This window comes from Melozone crissalis, unplaced genomic scaffold (genome assembly GCF_028551555.1).
Source record: "Melozone crissalis strain CALT ecotype California unplaced genomic scaffold, PUWL_Pcris_2 ptg000017l_1, whole genome shotgun sequence".
In the NCBI taxonomy this organism is placed as follows: domain Eukaryota; kingdom Metazoa; phylum Chordata; class Aves; order Passeriformes; family Passerellidae; genus Melozone; species Melozone crissalis.
This window is the reverse complement of record NW_026535795.1, coordinates 15004900-15032343: the sequence shown is the minus strand read 5'-3', so window position 1 is coordinate 15032343 and position 27444 is coordinate 15004900. Positions and strand designations below refer to the sequence as shown.

The 27444-nt window shown below is 45.9% G+C and overlaps 1 protein-coding gene across 1 annotated transcript; it reads left to right on the top strand.

Annotated features, from left to right (window-relative positions):
* Nucleotides 1–323: 323 nt before the first annotated feature.
* Nucleotides 324–27444, top strand: SAMHD1 (SAM and HD domain containing deoxynucleoside triphosphate triphosphohydrolase 1). The gene is made up of 16 exons (XM_054274518.1): nucleotides 324–477; nucleotides 558–624; nucleotides 6004–6076; nucleotides 7389–7549; nucleotides 9532–9647; nucleotides 11584–11654; nucleotides 12402–12557; nucleotides 15156–15256; nucleotides 15355–15463; nucleotides 15964–16055; nucleotides 17388–17503; nucleotides 20966–21105; nucleotides 23778–23867; nucleotides 24935–25039; nucleotides 25355–25492; nucleotides 26522–27444. Exons 1-16 carry the CDS (start codon nucleotides 324–326, stop codon nucleotides 26642–26644), a joined length of 1812 nt encoding a protein of 603 aa, XP_054130493.1. The 3' UTR covers nucleotides 26645–27444.

The following is a 27444-nucleotide window of genomic DNA, read 5'->3' as shown; positions in this document are numbered from 1 at the left end:
AGCCGCTGTTTGCGGGGATGCCTGGGATTTGGGACGGTGAGCGGCAGTGCCGGTGCAGGGTTCCAGGTACTCCACGTGGATCCCCTAGAGCAGGGTCGCCGCGGCGAACACGCACCGGCGGCCCCAGAGGGGACCCTGCCGCCGTGCGGGGTGCGGCGGGCTCTGCGGGCGGGCGGAGGCTCCGCCCGGGGCTGCGGCGGCTCCCGGGCCCCTCAGCCGGGCCAGCCGCCATGACCGGGCGCGGCTGAGGGGCCGCGAGGGGCGGTGACGTCACGGCGCGCCGGACCCCCGGGCCGGTGGCGCCTGCGCGGTGGCGGTGCGGGATGGGGAGCCCGGCGGGCGCTCCCGCCAAGCGCGCGCGGTGCGAGGAGCCCCGCAGCCCCGGCAGCGACCCGCGGCTGTGGGACACGGAGCGGCTCTGCCAGCACCTCGCCCGCTGCGGCGTGGGCGATCCCGGCCTGCTGCGCCGCTTGCGAGGTACGGCGGGCCGGGGCCGGGGCCGTGGCCTTGGCCATGTGGCCCGGCCGCTGGCGCTGACGCTTCTCTTGCTCCCGCAGAGAGCGGGGTCACCGGGAGAATGCTGCTGGACCTGCCGGCCTGCGCCCCCGAGCTCATCCGCGTCTGGTGAGCGCCGCCCGCGGGGAAAGGGGGGCCGAGGCCGGGGAGCCGCGGGGAGCGGCCGCACACGCGCGTGGCCCGGCTCGGCACGGCTCGGCACGGCTCTAGGCCGCGGCCACCCCCAGCGCCTCGAGCGGAACTGTGCCGGGGGAGGGCGAGGGAACGGCTCCATGGGCTGATCCCCGACCCTCGGAGCAGTTCCCGTTTCCGGCTGATCCCAGCACAACCGCGGCGCGGACTCTTGCTGCCCAAATAACCTCGATCCTTTAGAAAGGTTTAACGAAAATCCCCTGGGCTAGCACGGTGACTTTTGGAGTGTTGCTGGGAACGCAGGAGTGAGCTCCAGGGGTTCTGATAGGAGCTTTTCTGCCTGAAGTTGCTGCTGCTCCAGCGCCAGGAGCGACAGCGGCCCCGCTGTTTGACAGAGCGGGAGGTGCTGCCCGGCACAGGCCGAGTGTCACCCGTGTCCCTTGGAGAAAGCCCGGGCTCAGCTTTGCGGCACTTGGCGCTCTGTTGTGCCGACAGCAGCGTGGGCTGCTGTGCAAATAGAAGTGTTGTAGTGTGTTCTGGCAGAACAGGGGCCTGTGGGTGGGTGGCCGAGTCCTTGCTGCCCTGAGCAGTCCAGAGCAGGCAGCCCGGCTGGTCATGGTCACTGCCACAAACACGGGGACGCTGGCTGCTGTTCTAAAGTGCCTAAAGGATTGTTCCCAACAGTGAGCAACGACTGGGCCCAAAACCCTTTTATCTTTCTGGTGGTGAATATATTTTCTTGCTTTTCTGGAACAGCAGAGAGTATGAATCTGTCCTGCTGTTCTGTGCATTGGAAAGGCCCCTTTGCCCCTTCTCTGCCCCACCCCAGGGATCCTCTTTTGCTCCCCTCTACTGGGATGTGAGCCTGCTTGCTCACCACATACTTCCTGGTGGTTTTTAATCTTGTAATGTCTTTTCTTTACTCCTTTGTTAACCTTGTTTATACTGTTTCCCTCAAATTTGTCTCAAAACCCACGTGCTGGCTCCAGCTGTTTGCTGCTGTTGTGGTTGGTAGCCCCGAGGTAGGCTGGGGTGTGTGATCTGGCAGGTGCACACAAGTGCAGAGCTGTGCTTTCTGCTGGGGGTTGGAGCACTTTGGTGTTGGCACCTTGGCTGAAGGCTCCTCTGAGCTCATGCTGGGGCTGAAGGGCTCTTCCTCTGTTTTATTGAGACATCAGCGTGCCAAGGGGAGTGGGAATGGGCGGGTGTCTGGGCATGAGTATTAGAAGAGAATAAAAAGCTGGTGTGACACAGTGGGACAAGGCAGTGTCCTTTGGACAAGGTAAGACGTGCTGGAGTCATTAAGGTATTTTTGATTTCTCTTTTTGTGGAAGAGGGGTTTAACTGCAGCAGTTTGAAGCGTGCAGATAGAAATGCTGTGATGTGGTGGAAGGCAGCTGAAGGCTTTGTTTATTGCTGAAGTGTTGGAATCCATAAGGTTAGAGGATTTTTAAGAAATGGTTAAAAAAAGTATGCAGGCCTTAGATTAGAGTTTTGTTAGCATTGCAGAAAAGTTTCCCATGCAAGCAGAAAAGTTTCCCAAGCAGTAGATGGGACAAACAACAATAAGCCTCTGTAGAATTAGCTTTAAGATAGCAACAAAGTTATTTAATGTATATCTTCAGAAGATTAGTATGAATAGAACTCTGTTCTTTGTCTCTTATGAACTAATCTTTGTTTTAGCTACTATTACGTATGTTTTATAAGATTAAATAAAATACTTGTCAATATGTTTTCTGTGTGTAATTAGCTGAAAATGTAAACTGAGATGATTTTATGTATTGCTGTATGAGCCCTCCTAGAAGAGACATTTTGAAGTAGATCAGTGAGCTGTCATGTCTCCTTTTTATATTCTGAGACTGATGTACTAGAAATAAAAGCAAAAATCTCTTCACTAGTCTGTTTACAATGTTATCCATATTTAGATATTTTGCCGCAGCCTAGTGAGTTCCTTTTTAAGACGTAAATTCCTGACACAATTAAACTTATATCTACCCTTCCCTCAACAATTGGTGTCTAGTGTGAGGAGGTAATTGCCTGACTGAAATGACAAGCTGATGTCTAGTTTTATTTAGGATTTTCCAGGAGGCTGGTTGCTTCTGGCAGGGAAGGAGCCTCGTGTCCAGGACACACTGGACATGTGCAGCCAGCGTGGGGAGTCAGAGACTGTCTGTCAGTGCTGAATTGGACAGCAGGATGGGGTAGCCAGGATCCCTCAGCACGGGATGCAGGTGATGGGGGCACAGGACTGTGGAGACCTCTCAGTTGATGTGGAGAGCAGATGGTGATGGGTTTGCAGGTGGCTTGTGCGTTTTCTTTGTATAAGATATTGATAACTTTGTATATGTTTCCTTCTTTGAGATCTGACATCTTGTTTCTATTAAGCTGAAACTGTTGAGAGTTGGATGAGAAATTGCTCAAGCATTCTGGTTTTTCTAAACATCTCTCACTTTGCACTAAGAACAATTCTTTTGCTGTCCATTGCACACTGTCCTGCAGTAAGCTGGGTCATTTCTCTGTGACAAGCCACTAATGAAGGCATGTCTTTAGTTCCCTGGGTTCCTGGATGTTCAGAGGGGGGAGCTGGGGCCAGTGGTGCCTGGAGGAAGGGCAGTGAGATTCCCAGGTGTTCTCATGTTGCTGACAATGGATGTTTTGTTGATGTACAGAGCACTGAACACAGATGATGAGTGGGGCTGTCTGGCCGACCTCTTTGGGCACAGGAAAGGGATTTTCTGGTCCTTGTGACCTGTGGCATGAAGGGGTATGGACCAAGCAGGGAGGGGAGTGGATGAGGAAGTGCCATTGTCACCATTTCCAAGCAGCCTTCAGTAACGCTGCTTTGGCTGTTAGAGGAAATGCAGAGTCCTGGAGAACTACAGCTTTCTGTATTAACAGGATTTGTCTTGCTTAGGGGGTCTGGCCTTGTAGACTTCAGGTGAAAAATGCCCTGTAGCTGTTTTCTGTCTGAAGGAGGATGAAGAGCAGGGAAGGTGGGGCATCCAGGCACGTGGTCACACCAGGATCCACCTTGCAGGGCCTGACCTTTTCCCAATTGTTCTCCTCATCCCACCAGAGCAGCGAGTGGCTGTGTGGGACTGAGCTCCTGTCTGGGGTTAATCCACAGTAATCCTTCTTGGAGCCCAGTGTGGGGCACAAAGGGTTGCCAGATGACAGATCTGAACAGAGCATATTAAAACACAAATAGTGTGGCTAGCAGAACCATTGAAGTGATTCTTCCCCTGTGCTGTTGGGCCACACCGTGAGTGCTGTGTCCAGTTCTGGGTCCCCAATTTAGGAAGGATGTTGAGATGCTGGAGCATGTCCAGAGAAGGGCAGCAAGGCTGGTGAAGGGTCTGGAACTCAAGCTGGGGTTGTTTAGCTGGAGAAGAGGAGGCTCAGGAGAGACCTCACCACTCCCTGACAGGAGGTACCTTCTCCCAGGCAACAAGTGACAGGACAAGGGGACACAATCTTAAACTGTGCCAGGATGAGGTTAGGCTAGACATTAGGAAAAAATCCTTAACAGAAAGAGTGATTGGGCATTGGGATGGGATAGGCTGGCCAGGAGGGAGGTGGAGGAGTCATCATCCATGGGGGTATTTAAAAAGACTGGATGTGTCACTTAGTTTAGTTGATAAGGTGATGTTAGGTCATAGGTTGGACTTAATGATCTCAAAGGTCTTTTCCAACCTGGTTAATTCTGTGATTCTGTGTGAAAAATAAGTTGCTAAAAGCATTCATTATCTTAGTTTAACAGCTGCTGAGCACAATGTTGATTTCTTTGCCCTCAGATACCATGGAACACATGCTGTCTGGGCATCACCAAGGGAGCTTTTCATCTTGGAATTGTGGAATGGTTTGGGTTGACCTTTTTGATCATCTCATTCAGACCCCTGCCACAGACAGGGACACCTTCTGCTATCCCAGGCTGCTTCAAGCCCTGTCCAACCTGGCCTTGGACACTTCCAGGGATGGGTGCCCAGCTGCTCTGGGCAACCTCTGCCAGGACCTCAGCACCCTCTCAGGGAACAATTTTTTCCTAATACCCAATCTGACCCTGGCCTCTGGCAGTTTAAAACAATCAGCCCTGTCCTAAACAGTATCTGCTCTTCTGAAAGTCCCTCTCCCTCCTTTATGGTCTCCTTAAGGTATTGGGGGGCTTCAGGGAGGTCTCCATGCAGACTTCCCCTCTCCAGGCTGAGCAGCCCCAGCTCCCTCAGCCTGCCTGCACAGCAGAGGGGCTCCAGCACTGCCTTGTGGCAGTCTGAGCAGCAGCTGCAGCCCCAGAGCTCCCTGCTAGGGAAAGCAGCACCGAGTGGTTGAGGGAAACACTGCTCAGCAACAGCTCAAACATCACATGCCTGTAATATTTTAGGGATTGTGAATTATTAAATGATTCAGATGAGAATATGTAGTGCATCAAGCAGTACTTTTCCCTAATCACTAACACTTTATAGTCTTATTTTGTGTTAAATTTTATGTTGAAAGGCTGATATCAGACTGATCTCGGTGGTTAACTGCTGGGAGAAAAAGGATTTTCTCATGGTAGTGTTTGCTGTCCTGCTGAGGCTGAATCCATTTAGCTCAAGGGCAAAGCTTGCAGGCAGAGTTAGTAACAGTAGGTGTGATAGGGCATATTATCTCTCTCCAGACTTATCCCACCTGTGCTCTTAGGCTGCTGTGGCTACAGCAGAGAATCTGCACTGGAAGTTTAGCTGTGTTTTGAAGGGCACCTTTAATAATTTATTAAAAATGACAGCAAAATATCTTTGCAAAATATTAGCATCAGTCTCAGCAAAATTAGAACATGTTTTAAACTGCAGTGGTTTTGCTGCTGGAGTTGAAATTGATTTATGTCAAATTCAAGTTAATTTGATAAAATTAAACTTTAAACAGATGGTTGACTAACTATGAGAAATTTTTATAAAAATAGTTCGTTGGGACACTGACATTTTAGTTTAAGGAAGTTTTGCATCCTTAAAAAATGTCAGTTATGGGAAAGCAACGTGCAGCATCTGAATAAGTTTAAAGGACATTAGGTGTGGTTTACACAAATTTTTTTCATCAGTTTCCTGGTGGTTTTATTTCTCAGCTCTGTGTGAGTGGGAGAATCACCTACACTGCTCTACAGACATGTTCTGTAGCTATTTGTTTCCTTCCTTCTGTACTTGATTTTATATATATTTTGATAAATCCTTTCAATATTTTTCTGAAAAAATTGCAGTTGCAGTCTTCTTCCATCAAGGAACATCCAAGTAATGTGAACGTGCATGAGTAATTCCATGTGTACTGCAGATTGTAAAGGGACATGCATTGCAGACTTTGCTCTCAGGGTCTCTTTTTCCTTGCTAGCTGCCCAGCTGAGCGACTGGAAGTGCTGGCGTGCCTGACACAGATGCAGCAGCAGCACATGGAGGTGATGAAGGTAAGCCATGCCATGGGGACACCATGGCCAGCTCCTGTCCCAAGGCCTGCACAGGGCTCTGCTCCCTCTCTCTGCCCCCCCCTTCTTGGCTTGGTGCTGCCAGCTGGTGCCTTTCCTTTGCACAGAAGCAAACTCTGGGCCCTTGGTAGTGGTGGTCTGTGAAAAACCACATTAACTAGAAGAAATAATAGAATCATCATGTGGGAGCTTTCAGTGGGCACCTCTGGGTTGTGAGGAATTAAATGAGCAGAAGAGCTGTTTGACATGTGTTGGAGAAGCTCCCTTTCACATCCCTCTGTGCAGAGCCTCTCCTTGGTTTATTTTATCAGTTTTTTCCCCAGGCCTGAGTTAACAGACTCCTCCTTGCTGTCCCTGTTTCCTGTGTCCAGCTGTTTGTCCCAGAGGTGTGTGTTGCTCTAACTGGCCAGGGCTGTTCAGTAGTAGTCTGCACATCTGCTAGAGCCCTCCCAGCTCAGTGAGCAGGGGTAGAGAGCACAGGTAACCCTTATTTGCCTCGGTATTTTACCAGGATATGTGTGTGATGGAATGGTTTCACCTGCAGTTTAACAGCAAAGGTGAAAGATTTAATGTGTTTGCCTTTTCTACTTGAGTCCCTGTAGTTACTGAGATGTCTCTAAAAATATGTGCTCATCAGGAAGTACTTATTTCATATTGTGGTCATTTTGGGGGTTTATATTTTGTTTTAAGAAAAAAGTGACAATCATAATTTCCACCCAGCAATACTGCATTTGATTTTAAAAGCATGAACAGTATCCAGGCAAACACTTTTATTGGATATCTCAGACATGCATTGCAGTATGCTGCTTTAATTGGAATAGGAGATTAATAAAGACAGCAGTTTTCACACGTGTTAAGTTTTGGAATGACACAGTTGGAGATAACATTTTTAGGCATTTTGACTTCTCTTGCTATGTGAAATAGGCAGTTTTATCTTTTTGGTGTCAAGCTTTAGTAGTTCTCCAAGACAAATTTGGTTGCGCAGAGAGGTTGAGGATGCCTGGAAGCGTTCAAGGTCAGATTGGACAGGGCTTGGAGCAGCCTGGTCTAGTGGAAGGTGTCCCTGCCTATGGCAATATGTTGGAACAAGGTGATCTTTAAGGTCCCTTCCAACCCCAACCTTCCTATGATTCTGTGATAGATCTTGATATAGAGTTGGCAGGATATGTCTGTTTTACAGAAGGTAAACAGTCCCTCCAACCAAACACCTGACCATTCTAGATATCCTTTACCTTGGTGCCTGCTTCTTTGCAAAGTCAAATTTTCATTTTTCATTTTTTTCTTGCTTCTGTAGGTTTTTAATGATCCTATCCATGGGCACATTGAGTTGCATCCCCTGCTGGTTCGGATCATCGACACCCCTCAGTTCCAGCGCCTGCGCTACATCAAGCAGCTGGGCGGGACGTACTTTGTGTTTCCAGGGGCCTCTCACAACCGCTTTGAGCACTCCCTGGGGTAAGGGGCTGCTTCCCGTGCATCTCTGGCACCTGGATATCCCTGTCTGCTTCTGCTGCCGTGGTTGTGCTGCAGCCAGGGGGCACTGCTGTCTGAGCATTGCTGAAAACTGCTGGGGGGGCGTTTCTGGTCTCAAGTGTTCCTGGATAGCCCATGTCATTGTGGGCTGTTCCCTTGAATTTCTTTTAATAAAGACAGATAAACAAACCAAGATGGATCAATGTTAGATTTCCTTCCCCACTCTTTATTCTAAGAATATTATTATTTTATATTATATATTTTATATAATATAATATATTATATATATTATATAATATTTATATAATATATAATATATTTTAATATATTTTATATTATATAATGTTATATAATAATATTATATAATAATTTATATAATAATATAGATAATAATATATAATATAATAAATATATATTATATAATATATAGAATTATATATAATATATGATATATATAATATATATAAAATATATAATTTTATCTAGGAATATTATTATAATATTATTCTTATTCTAAGAATAATGTTAGCTAAAAAACTGTAAGTGTTTTATGTTCCCCCAGTCAAAATACAAGTTTTAAAACATAAACTTAATACCAGGGCTACTCTTGTGATCTGCCAAACAGTTTGTAATCCCCAGACATCATCCAGCACAGCCAAAATGAATTTGATCTGTAATGTTTGCCTTTGTAGGTAGATGTGCATCATGCAATCCATGGCAGGTTGTCAGGCTGAGAGCTGTCATTCCATTAAGCAGAAATATGATGGACCCAAGGATTCATACATAAAGGTCATTCATACATACTAGGTCATTCACACTCCTCAGGAAAGCTGATGAATGACAAATTTGAGCTTGTTTTAAGGATATATCTCAAAGAGCAGTTATTAAATTAAAATTAAGCTTGTAAGTTTTTATTCAGATGATTTGGCCAGCCTAAAGTTGCTTTTGTTGGTGCTGAAATATTGTGGAGTAAATCTGGCTTACTTGTAATGAAATTCAAATGGCTGTTTGCAAAAGGGTGAGATGAATAAGGCAGCCTGGATTGATTGCATTTGGTAAACCAAAAAGACAGAAATGTGGTTGAATATAAACAAAGTTTTCACAACAGAAGTCTGAACACTTCAGTTCTATCAGCAGCTTTTCTTTTGAATATTCCATTGATCTATTGAGTTAAATTTAGGACAGTTGTTCTCCACTTGTTTATAATGCCAAAGATTTCTACAAATAGAAGAACTGAGCTTTGTGTGCTTATTGGTCTACTAAAAAGCCATCAAATGGTGAAATTTGGACTAATGAAACATATTACCTCGTCATAGAGGTAATTATTACCTTGTCCTTGTCTTGCTTTAAGCTGTTCTGAAAGGGGAGCTGTTGAGGCAAGTAGAAAAAGAGGTTTGTGCAGAGGTTATAATAAACAGTTTATGGGACTTTGTGCCATATATTTGCTCCTACTGGTTTTGTGCCCATTCACTTAAATAAATTCTCAAATCTAAAATGAATGAGAAGAAGGGAAATAATTGTCATGAGCTATTAATAAAGCAGCAGTTTGAAAAAAGTACCAAATGCTTTGGTGACTGGTGTGGACTTTTGCAGTTTGCCTTGGCTGGAATTCAAGGATTCAGTGTAAGCTTTAAGATTCTCACTGTCAGTGGTGCACTGCTGTTCCCTTACACAGCTACCATGGGGTTGTGTGTTATGAAATGCTGCAGGATGCTGTAGAGCCTCTGTGTTTTGGGCATGGTATCCATTTGGGCATGGTATCCCATGCTTTTTTGCTTTTGGAGGACTCAAACTCTATCACAGGAAGCAGTTTGTGATTTTCCCACGTCAGGGTTGGGTATTCTTTGTATGCTGCCTCTCAGATAAGGGCTGTGACTTAATGGATCAAAACAGAGTAGGGGAGCTTCTGTTTTTTTGTAAATCCTAAACCAATGCTATATTTCTTTCTTTCCCTCCTGCAACAGGGTTGGCTACCTTGCAGGATGTCTGGTTCGTGCACTGAAGGAGAGACAGCCAGACCTGGGTATAACTGAGCGAGACATCCTCTGTGTAGAAATTGCTGGGCTTTGTCATGATTTGGGTAAGGAACACCTGAGGTGGGTTGTTGCTCTTGGAAAGCTAAGCAGGATGAAAAGCTGGATGTGAGGTCAGAACATGTGAGCTGTTTTGGGCTGCTTAGTGCATGGCCATATTCCAAGACAGGTTTTATCTGTTGTGTTTGGTCTGGAGTACATCTGTGGAGACAGTTCCACCTGAATCTGTAGTCACTCTTAGCTACTGTTTTGTCCTGTTTCCAAATGGTGCTTAGAGTTCTGCCCTCAGTGGCTGAGTGTCCACTTCTTTCTGTGATTTCTCCAGGTCTCTTCAAACATTTCAGAATGAAAATTAGTATTCCTTTCAAAAATTTTAACATTGATTTCATAGCTACTTCTTTTTTCAGAGCTGACACAGAATAATTTAATATTGTGTTGCTGCAGTACTTGCCTGTGGTGTAGGTGCTGGAACTGGTTGCTGAGTGCAGCAGTAGTACTTGAAGTATCTTAGGAAAGTGCACTTGCTATACCTGAGTCTTCCTCACAGGTGATGGGGAAGGAATTATCTGGATGGTTGCACTCAGTGGTGGTTACAGGTCGATGTCCAGGTGGAGCCCAGTGAGGAGTGCCCTGTGTGGGGCTGGTGCTGTTGGATGTCTCTGTCACTGATGGGCACAGTGGGGTCCATGCACCCCTGGGCATTTGCCAACAGCACTGAGCTGTGATGGGGTCATAAGGAGGGAAGGGATGGGGCATCCAGAGGGACCTGGACAGGCTGGAGGGACAGACAGTGGATTGAGAGCACCCTCAGGAGAAGAACTTGGGGACATTGATGGGTAAGACAGGACCAGAGGCAGCCCACATGTAGAAGAATTCTTGGCAGAACAAGGGCAGGCTGTACTTTTACAAGAGTGGAACAACCCTGGCCTGCAGATTACAGAGTTACTTTGAAGACCATGTACTGTCCTGGAACAAGATAGCCCATGTGCTGTCCTTGAATGGATACAACAGGAGAAAATGAGCATTGTGCCAGGATGAGGCCAGATGCCAGGCACATTGTAGGAACTGCTAATTTAGCCCACCTTAGCTAAAAATGCTTCTAGCAAATAACATGTATGTGTGAATGCAGCTACCTCACCAATGAGCATTAAGCACTAGTGGTGTGAGGCAGTGCAGAGAGGCCAAATATGCCAAAGTTGCTGAAAAAAGCAGAAGGACATGGAGCCATGTTGGTGTGATTGTTGGTACTCAGCCAACTCTCTGTGGGGCTGGGCTGACCCCAGCATGGGCACAGGTTGGGGGGATTCTGCCCCTCTGCCTTGCCCAGGTGACCTCCACCTGCAGAGCTGCCACGAGCCCTGGGCCCCAGCATAAGGATGGGGTGCTACTTATGCACCCCAAAATTACCCCAAGGCTTTGGAGATACACAAAGGGCTGGAGCCCCTCTGCTCTGGAGCCAGGCTGGGAGGGCTGGGGGTGTTCAGCCTGGAGGAGAGGAGGCTGCAGGGAGGCCTTAGACCACATAAAAGTGGTTCCAGGAGAGCTCAGAGGGACCTTGGACAGGGGCTTGGAGTGACAGGACAAGAAGGAATGGCTTCCCACTGGCAGAGGGCAGGGTTAGATGAGATATTGGTTAGAATTCTTCCCTGTGAGAGTGGGGAAGTCCTGGCACAGGTTGCCCAGAGAAGCTGTGGCCACCCTATCCTTGGAAGTGTTCAAGGCCAGGTTGGAGAGGGCTTGGAGCAGCCTGGGGTAGTGGAAGGTGTCCCTGCCCATGGCAGAGATCTGAATGAGATGATCTTTAATGTCTGCTCCAACCCAAACCAGTCTGAGACTCTGTGATATGTCAAGAAAAGTCAAATACAGGAGAATTCAGATCCTAACCTTGCTCAAGAAATTGTTGCTGACATCTATGTCTCAGACTAAACCTGTGTTTATATTTATATATTTATTTTATATTTATTATATATCTTTATATTTAAGGTCATGGGCCATTTTCACACATGTTTGATGGAAGATTTATTCCACTTACTCGTCCAGATTTGAATTGGAAGGTAGGCTTTTCACTATTAAAATAAAAAGACATACCTGAAATGTTTAGAGGCAGAATAATTAATCTTTAAAGAGTTCCAATGCTTTTGAGGCTTTAGTGGTCATCTGGCCTTACCTTTTTGCATCATTTTGATGGCTTAATTGAAAACCAGAATGTTGTTTTCTAATCTTGTGGTGATATCCTTGTTAGGTCTGCACTGATCATTTTTGGTCAGCATTGTGCCTTAAAATGCATATTGAGAGCTTTCTGCAGAATATATTTTACATTTTAAAAATACCAACTGGCTGCTTCCTTTCCAGTATGTTTAGTCCAACGGCAGGATATTCAATATTGTTTAGAATTCAAACTTTCCAAACCAGTTGTTTGCTGTGAATGAAGTGCAACACAGTCCTTTCAGGCCTCTCTCTGCTTGTAATTTCTTAGCAAAATCAGATGAGTAAACTGGTTAATCTTTTACACAGCAAAATTGATTATTTTGTCTTTTAGCATTGTAACTGTGTTGCTGTTGTTTGTCAACACACACAATTAACAGCTCTCTGCAGGAGAGTGCATTTCTGGACTCTTTAGAGTGGGTGATTCCCTCTTCTGTTTAATTGAAAATGACCAGGAAAGCACCCAGCTGCTGCACTTCACACCAGCCTGCCCATGTCCCTGCTAGGCAGTGCTGATGGCTTGGAGTAAAGCTGTGACTCTGCAGGAAAGATGCTTCAACTATGTAATACAATATTTGGATGGGTTTTTTTCACAGCATGAAACTTCTTCTGTTCAAATGTTTGAGCACTTGGTCACTTCCAATAAACTAGAAGAAGTCATGAGGTCCTATGGTCTTGTCCTGGAAGAAGATCTGTTGTTCATCAAGGAGCAAATAGGAGGGCCCATAGATGAAACTGCCTGTGTGAAATCGGTGAGTCAGGCTGTTGCTCCTGTGCTCATGCCAAGAAACATCTTTATTCTGCTGAAAGAACAGATAATTTTGGCTTCTGCTATATGTTACTTCTAGCTCTATGAAGTTCTGGGAATCTTGTCACAACTGATGCTGGAGGAGTGTTGTGTTTATTTCTTACAGTGCTGGTAGATGTGTTAATGTGCTTACAGCTCCCTGAGAATTCTTACCCAAAAGCTTCCAGATCAGAGGAAAGCTGTAGAAAGTTACTTGTATTTAGGGAACCTAACTGGTGACTGGGATCCACTCAAGGGTACTGAAGAGTTGGAAGAAGTGCTCACCAAAGTATTTTTCATCATTTACATGCAGTCCTGGGTGGTCCCAGTTGACTGGAAATCAGCAGATGTGGCTCCACGAGGAAGGGTCAGAAGGATAATCCAGGGAGCTTGAGGGCTGTCAGCCTGCCCTTGGTGCTAGGGAAGGTCATGGAGCAGATCATCCTGAATTCCATCCTGCAGCACCTACAGGACAAGCAGGGAACCAGGCCCAAGCAGCCTGGGTTTAGGAAGTGCAGGTCATGTTCAGCTGGAGGGCAGGAAGGCTCTGCAGAGGGATCTGGATAAGTTGGATCAATGTGCCCAATTGTGTGAGGTTCCACAGTGCCAGGTGTTGGTCGTGCTACAGGCTGGGCTCAGGGCAGCTGGAAAGTGGCTAGGCAGAAAAGAGGGGCTGTTTGGTTCACAGTGACTGAAAATGGGCCAGATGTGCTCAGGTGGGCAAGAGGACAATGGCCTGTACCAGCCACAGCATGGCCAGCAGGACCAGGACAGTGACAGTGCCCCCGTGCTGGGCACTGCTGAGGCCACAACTCGAATTCTGCATTCAGTTTTTGACCCCTCACTTGAAGAAAGACACTGAGGTGCAATGGAGAAGGGCAGTAGAGCTGGGGAAGGGTCTGGAACACAAGTATGATGAGGAGCAGCTGAGGGATCTAGGGGGGCTTGGCCTGGAGTAAAGGAGGCCTCCCCCAGTCTGGATAACAAAACTGGGCACTGGCGGTGATCAGGCAGTGAGGAATCCAAGCCTGGCCCAAGAGCCAGAGCCACAACAACTTTGATGACAGCAGTGAAATGCTTGGATTTATTGCAGTCGCAAACATAGAGGATGAGACTTGAAGAAATGAGTTGCCTCAAGAAGCAAGCAAGAGGGGATGGTAGTTGTTAATCATTGCAACTCTATGAAAGACCTCAGTCCTCTCCTCATTTTACACTTTGCAGCTTTTGTCATCTCTTCAAGGACACTCATTCAGTTGCCACCAGAGTAAACAACTGGTAGCAGCTGAAGTCAATGGGAGATCTGTCAGGACAATCTGGTCTTAATCAGAATTTATATGTAGTCCCAAACAAGTAACCCACAAATGTTCACGCTTGCCCATTATTTTCTGCTGCAGGAGTGGGTGGCAATCCCCTGGCAAATACAAGGAACTTGGAGTAGTGAAATTGAGTCTGAGATCCTATAGGAAGAGGATGTCCATTTACAAAGTTCACAAGCTGATTTTATCCCACTGGGCTCGTTTGCACACAAATCTTGGTGCCTGCCACTGGCATTGATCGTGTGCCAGGTTCTTTCCCCGTGTCTGGTTTGCCTTGTTTGGATCCTGTGCCTGTTTTCCAGCAGGATGCCAGGAAGGGGAGTGCCACACACGGTACATGGCAGCACCTGCCTGGTGCCAGGCAGCACATGGCACTGGCAGGCTGTGCACTGTGGTGCAGGCCTGTCATGACATGGACAATGGCTCTTCAGGCACCAGACATAAACAGAGTCCTGAGCATGTCCCAGGAGCAGAGCTCTGTGATCATGGGATTTTTATCCATGATCTGTTTGCATCCTTCTGCTTGCATGTGTTTCTGTTGCTATTCACATCAGTTTTAGTATTTCTGTAGTGCAGGTAACATGGAAGCTATGTTTGCATACAATGCTTTCCACTTTCAGAATTTCAAGGCCACTTCATGGCATATTTTTAGGTGAAGAATCTTTAAATTTTCAAGAAAATGTGCACCTTGTATCTTATTATTTTGGTGTTTGTTTCCTATTTAACTTATGGCTGAATTGTCCCTTGTGAGGCAGGAGTTTAAGTAGCTGAATATTCAAAAATTTTTTCTTAAAACTTCTAAGTAAGTGTTTTTAAACTGTGTTCTATGAAGTTGTAGATTGCAAAAGATTGCAGGGCAGTGACATATTTGTGTATTTAATTCCCTGAAAATGAAATAATTCCAAAATTTCCCCTCTTTGTTGATATGTTGTTTTTTGTTTCTTCATTCCCAAGCTGCAGGCTTTCTTTTAGTAGAGTAATGGGCAATGAATACTTGTGTTCATGGGTTTTATTCTTCTTGAGATTATGAGAAGACAGTTGCTTAGGCCCTCTTCTGAATTTCTAATGCCTGATAGCTTCTGGAAGTTCTTTTCTTGTCTTTGTGTTCTTCACTACCTCAGTGTTGGATGTCTATCACAAGCAAAGTCAAGGTATATTCCCACTGTCTTTGAAAAGCCTTTAGACATTGTTGGTACACTTTAATTTCTTGTTGTTTCTGATGTTTTTCTTCTTGGCTCCCCTGTCAGTGGCCCTACCGTGGTCGACCAAAGGAGAAAAGTTTCCTCTATGAGATTGTAGCTAATAAGAAAAATGGCATTGACGTTGACAAGTGGGATTATTTTGCAAGGTACAAATCTTACATTTTATTATGAATTCCTATTGACAAAATGCTACCATATGTACAAAAATGATCCTGTGGTTGAACACTCTGTGCAATATTTCTAGGGATTGCCATCACCTGGGAATCCCCAATAACTTTGACTATAAGCGATTGCTTATCTTCACCCGGGTGTGTGAAGTGGGGACCCAGAAGCACATCTGCCCCCGTGACAAGGTGAGCAGGGGGAGCACCTGGGGGCACACAGGGGAGCTGCACCCCGTGGCTGGGGGTCCTGCCCCATACTCCCTTAGCCCAAGAGGGACAGAAGTATTGGCTGCTCTGAACGTTTTTCTCAGAAGCTGCTTTTTGGGAGGGGGACAGAGCAAACCATTGTTTGAAAGGATTTGTGGCAGATCCTATCAGGGGAGACTCTACAGACCCCTTAGATCTGTGTAATCCTGCTCCAGGTCTGCTGGGCAGGATGTGAATTTGGCTGTGGTGAGGGGCTGCTAAAGGGATGAGGGGTCCTCTCCTCTGCCTGGGGTCACTGTTAGCACTCTGCCCTCCTGCAGTGGCCTGAGCAGGTTTCAAAATTTGGAAATTGTGAATAATAATCATTCTGCTTTATGCTGTGAATGGGAGGAGACAAGTAATTTGATTAATTGATTGATTGTTTTAATTTTCCTAGTAAGACAGTGACAAAAGTAAATGCTAATAGGGTTTTTTTGCTTCAGGAAGTTGGAAATTTGTATGAGATGTTCCACACCCGGAATTGCCTGCACCGGAGAGCATACCAGCATAAGACTGGCAACATCATTGAAATAATGCAAGTGTATTTTCCTTTCCTTCCTTTTCAGTTTATATTTCAATTCTGGAAACAATCCATATCCATTTGGAATATTCAGAAAATCTATAAGGTGTGACATAGAATAAAAGCTACTTCTGATTCTTGTGAAAAGACTTAGTGCTGAGGGTATCATAGAGGCTGTGGTTAGCAAAGCAAACAAAAACAGGACAAAAGTATCATTCCACATTAAATTAAATCAGAGGAAGATTGCTAAAGGCCTGAAGAAGCACAAGACTAGGGTGTGCTTAAACCTTTTAAACTGCTGACAGCTGAAGTCAAATCCTTATCTGCAAGTTAGAGACCACTTAGCTCAAACTGCCTGGTTACTAGAGCAAGGTTGCTGACAAAGTCATGAAAGGGCTGATGTAGTTTAGCTGAGGCCTGGCTTTGTGTTTATGTAATGCAAGATTTGTTCAGGACCAACTCAGCTGCCTATCTGCTGTTTTACCTCTCTTGTTGATGTCTATAGAATTTTCCTTATAACATTATTCTTTTTACTTTTCTTGAGAATCAGAATTACTTGTATCTCCAAATCTTTTTTTCCTTAGGGTCTTGTCTGCTGGGTAGCTGTTGAGTTTGGTAAAAAGGAATGTTAAGGATTACACAGTACAAGAGTGATTTGGATTGCTTTCATTTCATAAACTTCAGCTCTTGATTTAGGGATCCTCTAAAGCTCAGACTAAAAATGCTCAGGTTTGACAGTACCTATATATGACAAGTAAAACATATTTTTTAGTTTAGAAAAACTCAGTTCTTGGCTTCCTGTAATTATAGCAGCCTTTCCAAAACAGTGTCCAAACTGGCAATGACAGCAAGGTACTTGGAAATTTGGAAGAACCTCATATTTAGATTATAATTTTTCCCATCTGAAAAGATTACATGTTTGTGATGCTTTCTCTTTACAATGCTTTGTACCTTCTCAGCTAACTGGGGAGGCAGGGAGTCTGTACAAGAGTTTGGTCATCTGTGAGGGAACCTTACTGCAGCTGAGGGACCCTGTCACTGTTTTGCAGGGTTCTGCAGTTGTCTCAGCAGTGCTAAACCCAGTCTAAAGCAGAAAAAAGTGAATTTGCTCATTCATCTAAAGGTTACATTCTGTTTTGAACCTGTCTTCAGTAAATCTGTGTTGGAATGTGCAGTGACAGCATGGAGACAAGATGTTGCAGTGATCAGTTTGTGCTGTGTGCTGGGGATACAGTTCCATCTGTTGTCTTCTGTTTATAACATACTAAATTGTTTCATTCTGCCTGTTGACCAGTGAGGTGTTTCAAAATGGTATTATCCTGAAGTCATAATTTTGTCTCAAACTAGGATAACAGAAGCCTTTCAAAAAGCAGACAAATATTTTGAAATAAGAGGCTCTGAAGGAAAAGTGTATCGGATTTCTACAGCAATGGAGGACATGGAAGCCTACACTAAACTAACTGGTATGAGATGTCAGAATTATTTTTTTAAGTAAAAGAGCATGACTGCCTGTTAAAATGCTGGTTTTATTGCTTTTGTGCACAGAAGGTGGGGCAGGCCTGGACTGTCTAGTGCTTGTGATCTGAAATCTTGCTAGAAGGGAGAGCAATACCTTCTAATTTAAATGACTTTTATGTTGTGAGAGGGAGAAAGAAGCACTAACTTTGTATTCCACACATGTTCAGATTCAGCAGTGTTAAAGGTCCTGCCTGTGCCCTGAGTTTGTTGCACGTGTCACAAGGGGGATGTGAGTGAGCCCTAAGTGGTACTGCAGGTGGCTCTGTCAGGTGAAGTTCTGGATGTGTTTTGTGGTGTGAAGCTGTTCCCAAAGCAGGTTCCAAACAGCTCTCGTGGGGTCTCAGGTTGCCCTGCCTGCCTGCCTCTCCTGGTGTGTGCTGTGGGGCCCTGGTGTTCCCCTGGCTGTGTTCAGAGCTGCAGTGGGGCCAGGCAGCCCTTCTGCTCCAAGGCTGTGCTTGGCTCCGTGTGCAGGGCAGGGTGCTGCAGGTCCTGCTCAGGGCTGCTCCTGATTCCTGGCAGCTCTTGCAGCACCTCTCAGCTGCAGCTCACCAGGACTTCCAAGCCAGCCCTCCTGAGTTTCCATCACCAAGCCTTAGCTGGCCAGCAGAGAGACAGAAGAACTTCTGTCTTTGGCCCGTGGATGAAGTGACAGGGCCTGAGGGCACTGTTGCAGAGAATCCTGTGTGCCTTAGCCTTTGTCATGCTAAAGGCCTTCTGCTGGCAGTCCTTGATGTGCCACAGCCTCTGCAGTGTGCCCCCACTCCTGCTGCTGCAGTGAGGAGTCCCCTCTGTCACTGTGTGCCTCTGCTCAGGGCAGGACAAGGGTGCCTGCTTTGAGGGGCAGTAGTTGTTGGGGAACAATCTGCATTGCTGGGCAGAAAGGAAAGAACTGAGGTGAAGTTGTTGCTGGGGTATGGCTGGCCTGGCGGGTCCTGCTGTAACTACCTGCTTACCTCTGGCACCTGGTGAGGACCACAGCTCAGGGCAAGGACAGCAGGGCTGTGCCCAGCCTCTCACAGTCTGCCCCTGCAAGGAGCTGCTTGCTGGGACCTTGTTCTGCAAGGAGGGCTGAACAGCAAGGGAGAGTGATGTGAGGGATGTTCTGGCATATACAGTGGTGCATGAAGGATGAGTATGGCCTCCTCTTAAACCTCCTTCCTGCCTCTGGTACTGTGGAGAGTAAGATATTTCCTTTTTTTTTCTTTTCACTCAGGGAATTTCCTTCCAGTTGTTGCCTAAGAGATGGGCATGAATAATACTTAAGAGAGACAAAAGATGTAGCCAGGGAGGAGGGGGAAGGGTGCAATTTGCTACCCTTCTCTTGGGAAGGGCAGAGTAGCTGGAGATTTTGGGTGAGGGGCTGGGCTGGGCTCAGCTCTCGCCCTTGGGCTCAGAGGTGACACGGGCAGGCTGCTGCCCTGGGGAGGATTTGCTGCCACCGCGGAGTTCTGTCCTGCGCTGCTTTCTGCTCACCGGGGCTGAGCTGCAGCTGCTGAACTGGGACCTGTCCAACAGCCGACCTCACGGGGAAGGGACCCCGGCCCCCTCCCCATTCCTGTCTGTGGGACAAGGCCAGCCCTGGGTCAGCGCTGCTGGGCTTGATGTTGCTTTGCCTTCTTATACACACACATGCTAATAAGGAACTGCTATTCCTTTTCTGGTATCTTTGCCTGAAAGCCCTGTCATTTCAAAGTTATAATAATTCAGAGGGAGGAGGGTCATATTCTCCATTCCAAGGGAGGTTCCCACCTTCCTTGGCAGACACCTGTTCTTTAATCCAGCACAAGTGCTTGCAACCTGGACACTCCTTAGGGTTGTTTCAGCAGTCCCTGGTAAGTGATGCTTCTGTGAAATTGTCCAGTTATGGACCTCTACAAATGATGAACCTCTGGGAGGTTTGTAGCAGGCACAGGGAGTGCAAAGGCCCCGTGGAGGGCAGAGGCCTAAAGATAGGAAATGCCAAGTCATGGTGAATAGCTACAAGCCCCTCTCTTCCACCTTTCAGACCCCAGCTTATCTCTCTGTAACCCTATAGGTCACTCCCTTTTAACCCCTGCTATTGGACAGTTTCTGATCCCCCTATACCCTATATAATGGGCTGGTTTAGCCTGGTTCTGTAGAACAGCTGTCACTGGAATTCACAGATCACCCAATGAAGACATGGCTGTGGAACACCAGAATGGCCTTCTCCTCTCTCGCCCTGCGTCTGCCGGCCTGTGGCACCGAGCAAGCTAAGAGCCGAAATCACAAAGAGCTGATAATCACTAAAGAGATGATGTCCCTTATGCTTGCTAAGGTGGCCAGTGGCTGAGAGCTGCTTGGGAATCCAGGCAGTCTGTCCCCATAAAGGACTGAGCTATCCGGCCCGTGCTGCCTGCTCAGGCGCAAACCTGAACCCAGCAGGAGGCCAAATTAGAGGTTCTGCAGCAGAAGGTTCCCAACTTCCTTCCATGGTGGTGGGTGAAGAACCACCCTGTGTTGCCTCCTGATTTGGCAGCAAATCCTAGTTCTAGTAAAGGCTGAGACAGTGAAGTATTCCTTGTCACTGCTGCTTTTGCACAGGGAAGATGTTCATGGGCTTCTTATTTCCCCTGTATTATCTATTCTTTGTCTGAAGAGACCTGGTCTGTGGTTCCTCATGGAGGAGTTCCTGGCTTTGGTTGACCTTGTCCATTAACCCAGTTGCAGGTGTTTTGGTATATGGCTCACTGATTGTTCTGGACCCTGTTGGGAGCTCCTCAGGCCGGTTGCAGCTCCGGGTGGGCTCTTGCAGGGCTGTGCTTGCAGCATGTGTTGAAGCTGCCCTGGTATTCCTGGCCAGGGGATGCAGTCATGGGGTGCAGATGAGGCCAGCAGCATCCTGGCATCAGCAGTCTCTAGGACAGCCAAAAATAACCTTTCTGCTCTGAAGCCACATCAAAAGAAGCCTGTCTTGCTCCTGATGCTGGGAATCTTGCTGCATGTATCACTGTGTGTGGAGTCAGGAGGGAGGATTTTGATGCTTGCATCCAAAGTCTGAGAAAACCTGAAGGCTTAATGGCCATTCTTTATTTTTTTACAAGACAGAGTCTTTACCCATGTCCTGAGCTAGTTAGTGGTGGAGTTCAGGATAGTCTGCTAAACAAGACTGGCTAAATAAGAGGAAAAAGTAATTTCTAGTGAAATAACAAAGTATGTTGCCAGGGTGAGAATTGAGATAGTTTTTCTGCCAACAGCCATTGTGAATCTAATGATAATTAAGATAATATTGTGACTTCTCATTGTCAGACTTAGTTCCCTCATTCCCTGAAAGTGACTTTCCTGAACCAGCAGTTTTTCTGATTGCTTTAACCTTTGGCCCTGTTTGTTCATTTTACTGTGACACTGGATGGTGACATACATAACAAAAATCCATGCAACTTTGGCAGACTGTGTCTACCTGGAAATTCTGCACTCAAGTAATCCAGAACTGGAGGAGGCACGAGAAATTTTGCGTAAAATAGAACGACGCGAATTATACAAGTTTTTAGGAGAGACTCGACCTGAATCAAAGAAGGAAATTATAAAGGTAATGTCCCTTAGCAGAAGGTTCTGAATTCTGTCCCCTTAAAAATGTTCTTGAAGTTGCTGAACATCCATTTGTTTTTATGTGGGCTTTCTTTAGTTTGAGAGTTTGGGGTTTTTTTTTTGTTATTTGCTATTTGAAAAATAGAGTCAAAAGTTTTCCCCCCATCTTTAAGTAGCTGAGCCATGAAACATATAAGAAATTGGGGAAAGTTTTATCTACAAACAGTCAGAAGAATGCCAACAGATGGAAATTCAGAAGCTAAATTATTGCAGCAATATTTCCAGGAAAAACTTTTCTGAAAAATACAAAATTTTATAAAAGACACTTACAGTCCAGTGATTGAAAAGGTTATTACATCATTTGATGTTCATGAAAATTTCAAAAACAATTAGGAACTTGTTTGCTTTGAATCGTACTTTGTGTGCTTTGCTTTGAGAATAAATATCAAACTGAATAATAGCTGCTGAATTTCTTGGTGTTAAATTCTGTACTAAGCATGAGAATGCAGGTACTTTTCCCAGTCTTTTTCATGAGTGCTTTTCAAAGCAGATAGCAGTTTAATTCCTGTTGTCTTATTTCAAAATAAGGATATATTAGAGCTCACTTCAGCTGGCTCAGCTCTTTTAATATGCTATGCTGTGTTGTCAGATCATCAGTTACTTACCCCCAAATTTCAGGCATCATGCTGAAAACTTTCTATTTCTGATTTCCAGAAGTGGATGTCTGTATCTACAAAGCCTTCATAAAAATAGTTCAGCTCTTTTAAAGAATAAGGTTCAAAAAGGACTGCTAGATGTAGCTGTTCATCTTTTTGTTTGAAGAGAAGCTTTGCTTGTGTTCTTTGGTTATGAAAAAGTCGTGTTAAGAGATTGTGTATTACAAAAGCAGGGGGAAATAGGTGAAAGCAAACATTAAATGGTTGTACATGGATTGTCAAGTTTCTGCCCTTCTGAGGAGAAGGTTGGGGTAAGTGGCCCAACAAATAAGGAGACAGGTGTGAGAGCAAATGTTATGATTTCCACCTTTAAACAGCTCCTTTTAGAAGCTTGGTTAATGAAAGGAAAACTCTCACTTTGAAAATGCAGAGGCATTGACTCTTGGGGTATCCAGGGTGTTGTTTTGAAGGGAGCCTGGATCCCTGTTGGTGCTGTAATTGTATCCAGCAGTGCTTTGCAGCTCGGGGTGCACAGCTGAGGGCCTGAGGAGGATGTGTCCTCCTGTAGTGCCTGTGGCAGCAATGTCAGAGCTCAGCCTCCTCCCAGCTCCCAGACAGAGCTGTGTCTGCTCTGCTCCTTCCCACACCACAAGGTTGTGTTTAGAACCACTGAATGGTTTGGGTTGGGAAGGACCTTTAAAGGCCATCCAGTCCAACCTCCTGCCATGGACAGGGATGACTTCACTAAAGCAGATTGCTCCAGATTGCTCCAATCCAGCAGATTGTTTCTGTGGTTCTCAAGCTGGCCAGAGCCAGGGGAAAATCCCAAAGAGCTTGAGAGTTCTCAAATTCAGGTTGAGTTTCCAGTTAATGCAAACTAGAGAGGTCATTTCAAAATGATGCAAGCAAAGTTAGGCATAAGATAACACATATACATTCTGATACAGAGTAGAAATAATTACAGACAGGCTGCCTCGAGCCTGTTCCCTCCTGGCAAAGTTTTCCTCCAAGCTTGCTCTCAGTCTTTCTTTGATTTCTTGAGTCACTGCAAACCACACGTGCCTTAGCTTGTCACTGTGTGTGATTTTCTACTCGTCAGTCTCTGCACCAAACAAATCAACAGCAAAAAAACCCAAAAAACCAACAAACAACCCAACTGCTCCTAGCAGAATTCCTTCCCTCCTGGACAGTCTCCAGACTGCTCTGGGCTGCACTCCCATGAATCTCAGTTGCTCCCAGGAAATCTTGGTGCTTCAAATTTTGCATCTTCCCCAGAACACAGCAGCCCTGAAAAAAGGCCACAGCCTTTGCATGAGGACATTGAGGACATTTCAGTGGACAGCTGTTCTCCATCTCACCACGCTCCTCTGCTTTGTGTTAGCCTCAATGTCAGCAGGGAATATTCCCTTGGGGCCAAAACCAAACAAAACCCCTTTGTGGGTTTTAGCTTTTGTGGAGTACTTTAGCAGAATACTTTTTGTGGGTTTTTTATTTTGTGGTTGTCTGTCTCTTGTGGTTTTTTATATGTTTTACTGCATAGATATAAAAGCTTTATCAGAGGGTAAGATCCTGCAAGCGCTTCATTTGAAAAGTTCAGTGAAAATGTCTAGTATTCAGCTTTGGGGAACTTAATTGTAACACATTTGTATTGTAAAACAGTTGATTGAAGGTACTTATTTTCTGCTTCCATGCTTCAGCATTCTGGATGTTGCACTCCTGCTCTCCCCCTCCTCCATCACAAGGTGTAAAGCTCCTTCTTCACAGACTGGCAGATTTTGGGTTTTCTCATTTACATACATTTGGTTTGTTTCTAAAAACTGGGCTTTATACTAATGGCTATGGTGTACAGTAATTCAAACAACCAGATTGTTGCAAGAGTCTTGTCAAACTATGAAGAATTGAAAGCTTTAGTTTAGAAACATGTTGTGTCACCTGTTGTGTGGCCTTGACCTAGACCTGAGAGTGCATAAGTGTGATTTGAGTTACTGAGTTAATCCTTTGGTTTGGTTTCTTCCAGAGTAACAGCCTGGCAGAAAGCATTGCTAATTCCAAGCCAGAGAAGGACCCTCCAGATGTGGAGCTAAAGGCTGAGAATTTCATAGTTGATGTAAACACCTCTCAGAGCGGGTTCAAGTAAAAACTTCCCCATCACAGAGGGCCTTGTGTGGTGCAAGAACAAAGCCCCAGGGTGTCTGTGGCTGCAGCCTGGCTCCCTTTGAGGCTCAGAGGTTTCCTGTGGGGGGTTTGCTGTGGTGGGAGGTGTGGGGCAGGAGGGGGAGCCTCACTGGGCTGTCACCTGTACCCTGCTCCTGGTGACAAATGGGCTCTGTTGTCACTGTCCTCCCCCGACAAGGAGGATCCTGTGGGGTTTGATACCTGGCTGTCACTGGCAGCAGCCCAGGCACCACTGGGTGGGTCAGGGAGGCAGGAAACCCCCAGAGGGAGGAAGGAGGCAAAGTGACCTCCAGGTGCTGCACTCCTGGTGCCTGGCAGGCACAGAGCCCCTGCAGCCAGCAGTGTGGGAGGGAGGGAGCCTGGGGCAGAGGAGGGAGCTGGGGCAGTCTGCAGGCTTCACCCAGCTCCATCCCTGCTCTCAGCTCATTCTGGGAACAGGCACTGGCTTTCCACAGAGTGCATCACCAGCTGCTCCTGCAGTGCCCTTGCACTGAAGGTTCCCCTCACTGGGCCAGACTGGAGCAGCTCCCTGAGCTTTGCAGAATTTGCCTGGGCTTTTCCCATCCCACAAACTGAAATGGTAGGGAAGTGGGTCCCTGCTGACCACAGAAGTGTTGGTGTACCAGGCTGATGTAAATAATGTCTAAAGCTCATGTTTATGATTGTGAGCTCTGCTGCAGCCTCTGTAGGTTGTGTGTTTTGGGGAGGCCCAGGCTGGCAAGGGACTAGTCCACTTCCAGTGCTGGAAACTGGAATGTTCCAGAGCACAGCTGGGAGCTGGTCACTGTAAATGTGGATATCCACCTGGCAGCACCAGAGCAAGGGGGGGTAGAAGAAAATACAAATACCAGATTGTTTTTTTAAGTAATAATTTGTTAAATACTGTTTCATTTGATGACTGTAATTTTCAGGAGTGGGACGTGTGTGGCCTTTTGTATTTATTGTGAGAAAACTAAAGACAAACATTAACAAATGCCATATTTTTTTTTCACATGGAAGGTTATCAGCATGGATTATGGAATGAAGGAACAGAATCCAATTGATAAGGTTCACTTCTATTGCAAGGCTGATCCTTCCAAGGCAGTTAAAATCAGTAAAGAACAGGTAGGTTTGTACTTTCCTTCTGAAAAGCATTTTCACCACCTGTGATGGAAGTGATCACAGTCCTGGGTGGTTGTTCATGCAGGATTTGTGGAGAGGTGGTGGGATCCATGGCCTTGCAATCTTCAGTGTGTGTTGGACTGTGACAGTCTGGAACCCTGACAGCCTTTGCCTATGAACAGTATTTAATTGGAATACACTAGGAGTTGGAATATCACAATTGCTTTGGATAAAACTCATGGGTTGTAGTGGAGCTTCTTACTGCTTTCCTTCTGTATTCTAAGAAATACTAAAGCTTTTTTCTGTTTTATTTCAAAGGTTTCAAAGCTTTTACCCAAAATATTTATGGAGCAGGTTGTCCGGGTGTATTACAAAAGTCAGGACCCACGTATTATCTCAGCTGCAAAACAATACTTTGTTCAGTGGTGCATGCAGAATGATTTCACCAAACCACAGGTAACAAATCCACTCATTATATCTCTTGTTTAGAGCTCATAATCTTCTTCCATAAGCTTACTCTTTCAGTAACAAATTGGACATTCAGGCCTTGCCTTTGTGGCATAGGCCCCCACTCACTCACCTAACCCCTGGTTTTATCACAGCTCCCATCTGGGGGTGCTTTGGTTTCACTGGAGGCTGGAGACACCTGAAAGTACCACAGGATCACGGAATCATGGAATGGTTTGGGTTGGAAGGGGATTTTGAAGATCACCTTGTTCCAAAGCTCTGCCATGGCAGAGACACTTTGCACTAGACCAGGTAGGGGAGAGAGCTCATCCTCAAACAGGAGAGGAGTGCTGGGTAAACAGGCATGGAGAGCTGGGTGAGGCCTGTCCTTAAGGTCATTCTTCTGGCCTCTGTCTGTTAGAGCAGGTGATTTTAGAGGGGCTTTTTACAGATGGATCAAGCAGCAGCTCTCCCTGGTTGTGGAGTGTGGTTGTGTCCTCTGACACATTGTTCAGGTTCAGGCACCTCCACCCTGCAGAGCACAGCAATGTCCCTCTCAGCAGGCAGTTCCTGCTCTTGGGCAGCTGATGGGCTGTGTTGGGGTGCCTGAGCACAGATCACCCCCTGCACCTGCCTGGGTGAGCCCCCTGCCTCAGCTGCTGTTCAGCCCTGCTGGTTTCAGACAGTGCAGGGCACATCCAGCACAAGGGGAGCTTCATTCCAGCAGGGCTAATGAGGGGCTGTGCTGAGGTCACAGGAAACACTCCAGTGATTCTGTTAGTAGACCAGTGACCTTCCAGACTTTCTGGTAATAAACTGGGAAGAACCTGACTGCCAGTGGTGATGCCTTTTGTCTCCCCACCACTCACTGCAGCAGTTTCCACCTCTGGGATGCACAGCCACCAGTGTTTATTGATTTACAAAGATTCTGGGACCTTGCATTGATTTTTTCCAGTTCAGCCTCAGGGTGAGCTGCTTTTCCCTGGCCTTAGAATGGAAAGCAAAAGTGAATTAATGTTTCCTGTATTTTCATACTAGGATGGTGATGTTGTTGCTCCTCATCTAACTCCAATGAAGGAAACCTGGAATAAGATGACAGATGATGAACACAGGAGAGCCTCAGAACCCAGCTGCAAACAAAGGCTTTCTTTTGATAAGTAACAGGTTTCTTTTTGGTGCTGTTCAGTCTCCTTCCTCAGAAGCTGAGTAAATTTGAGCATCAACTTTTCTAAAAGCTGGTTGGACAGCCTGGAATAATTCACAGAACAATGCAGAATGTATTTTGCAATACAGAATGTTTTAATGTAGATACTTAAAGTGCATCTTCCAGATGGACTTCTAAACACCAATTTATTACAACAGAGTAAACTCAGTTCTCATTGATTTTTTAAATGTAGTGGCACTGTGTAGCAGGAGTAACTTTAAAAATTGCAATTCATTGTTATTACAAGATTTTACTACTCCATCCAGTCCTGGTCCCTTCCTCATGCATGACTTAGCAGGAAAAATCCCAAGCCAGGTTTGATGGGGTTTTTGGGGGGGTTGGGGTTTTCTTAGTGTCTGAGGAGGAGAGGGATAAGTATGCTTCTGAAAATACAGTGAGGTAAAGAAGAAATTACCACAGGTGTCATCTTCAAAATTAGCAAAATTAATTTAATTAAAAAAAAAAAAAAAGGGAGGGAGAGGGGAATCTTTTGATAATCAAAGATTAAATTTCTGGTATTCAAAAAGCTGGTGCAAGCCTCTTGCTACAAGTGACCACAATTTTTATTGCAGTAACAATGCATTGCACTGCCATGCAGCCTTTTATTGTTTTATTGTGTATTTTTGATACATAGAATGTTATATTTTTTACTGTCTGTCCTGCAAAGACTGCTCTAAAGGCCAGTGGTGTGAGTAGCTGCAGGAAGGCCAAGCTGCCCAGGTGTTTGCCAGGGCTCAGGTGTGCAGAGAGGGCAGTG

Coding starts and splice junctions, on each gene's coding strand:
- SAMHD1 (XM_054274518.1), top strand. CDS start 324: ATGGGGAGCCCGGCGGGCGCTCCCGCCAAGCGCGCGCGGTGCGAGGAG. Junction 625..6,003: donor CCCGAGCTCATCCGCGTCTG/GTGAGCGCCGCC, acceptor TTTCCTTGCTAG/CTGCCCAGCTGAGCGACTGG. Junction 7,550..9,531: donor CGCTTTGAGCACTCCCTGGG/GTAAGGGGCTGC, acceptor CTCCTGCAACAG/GGTTGGCTACCTTGCAGGAT.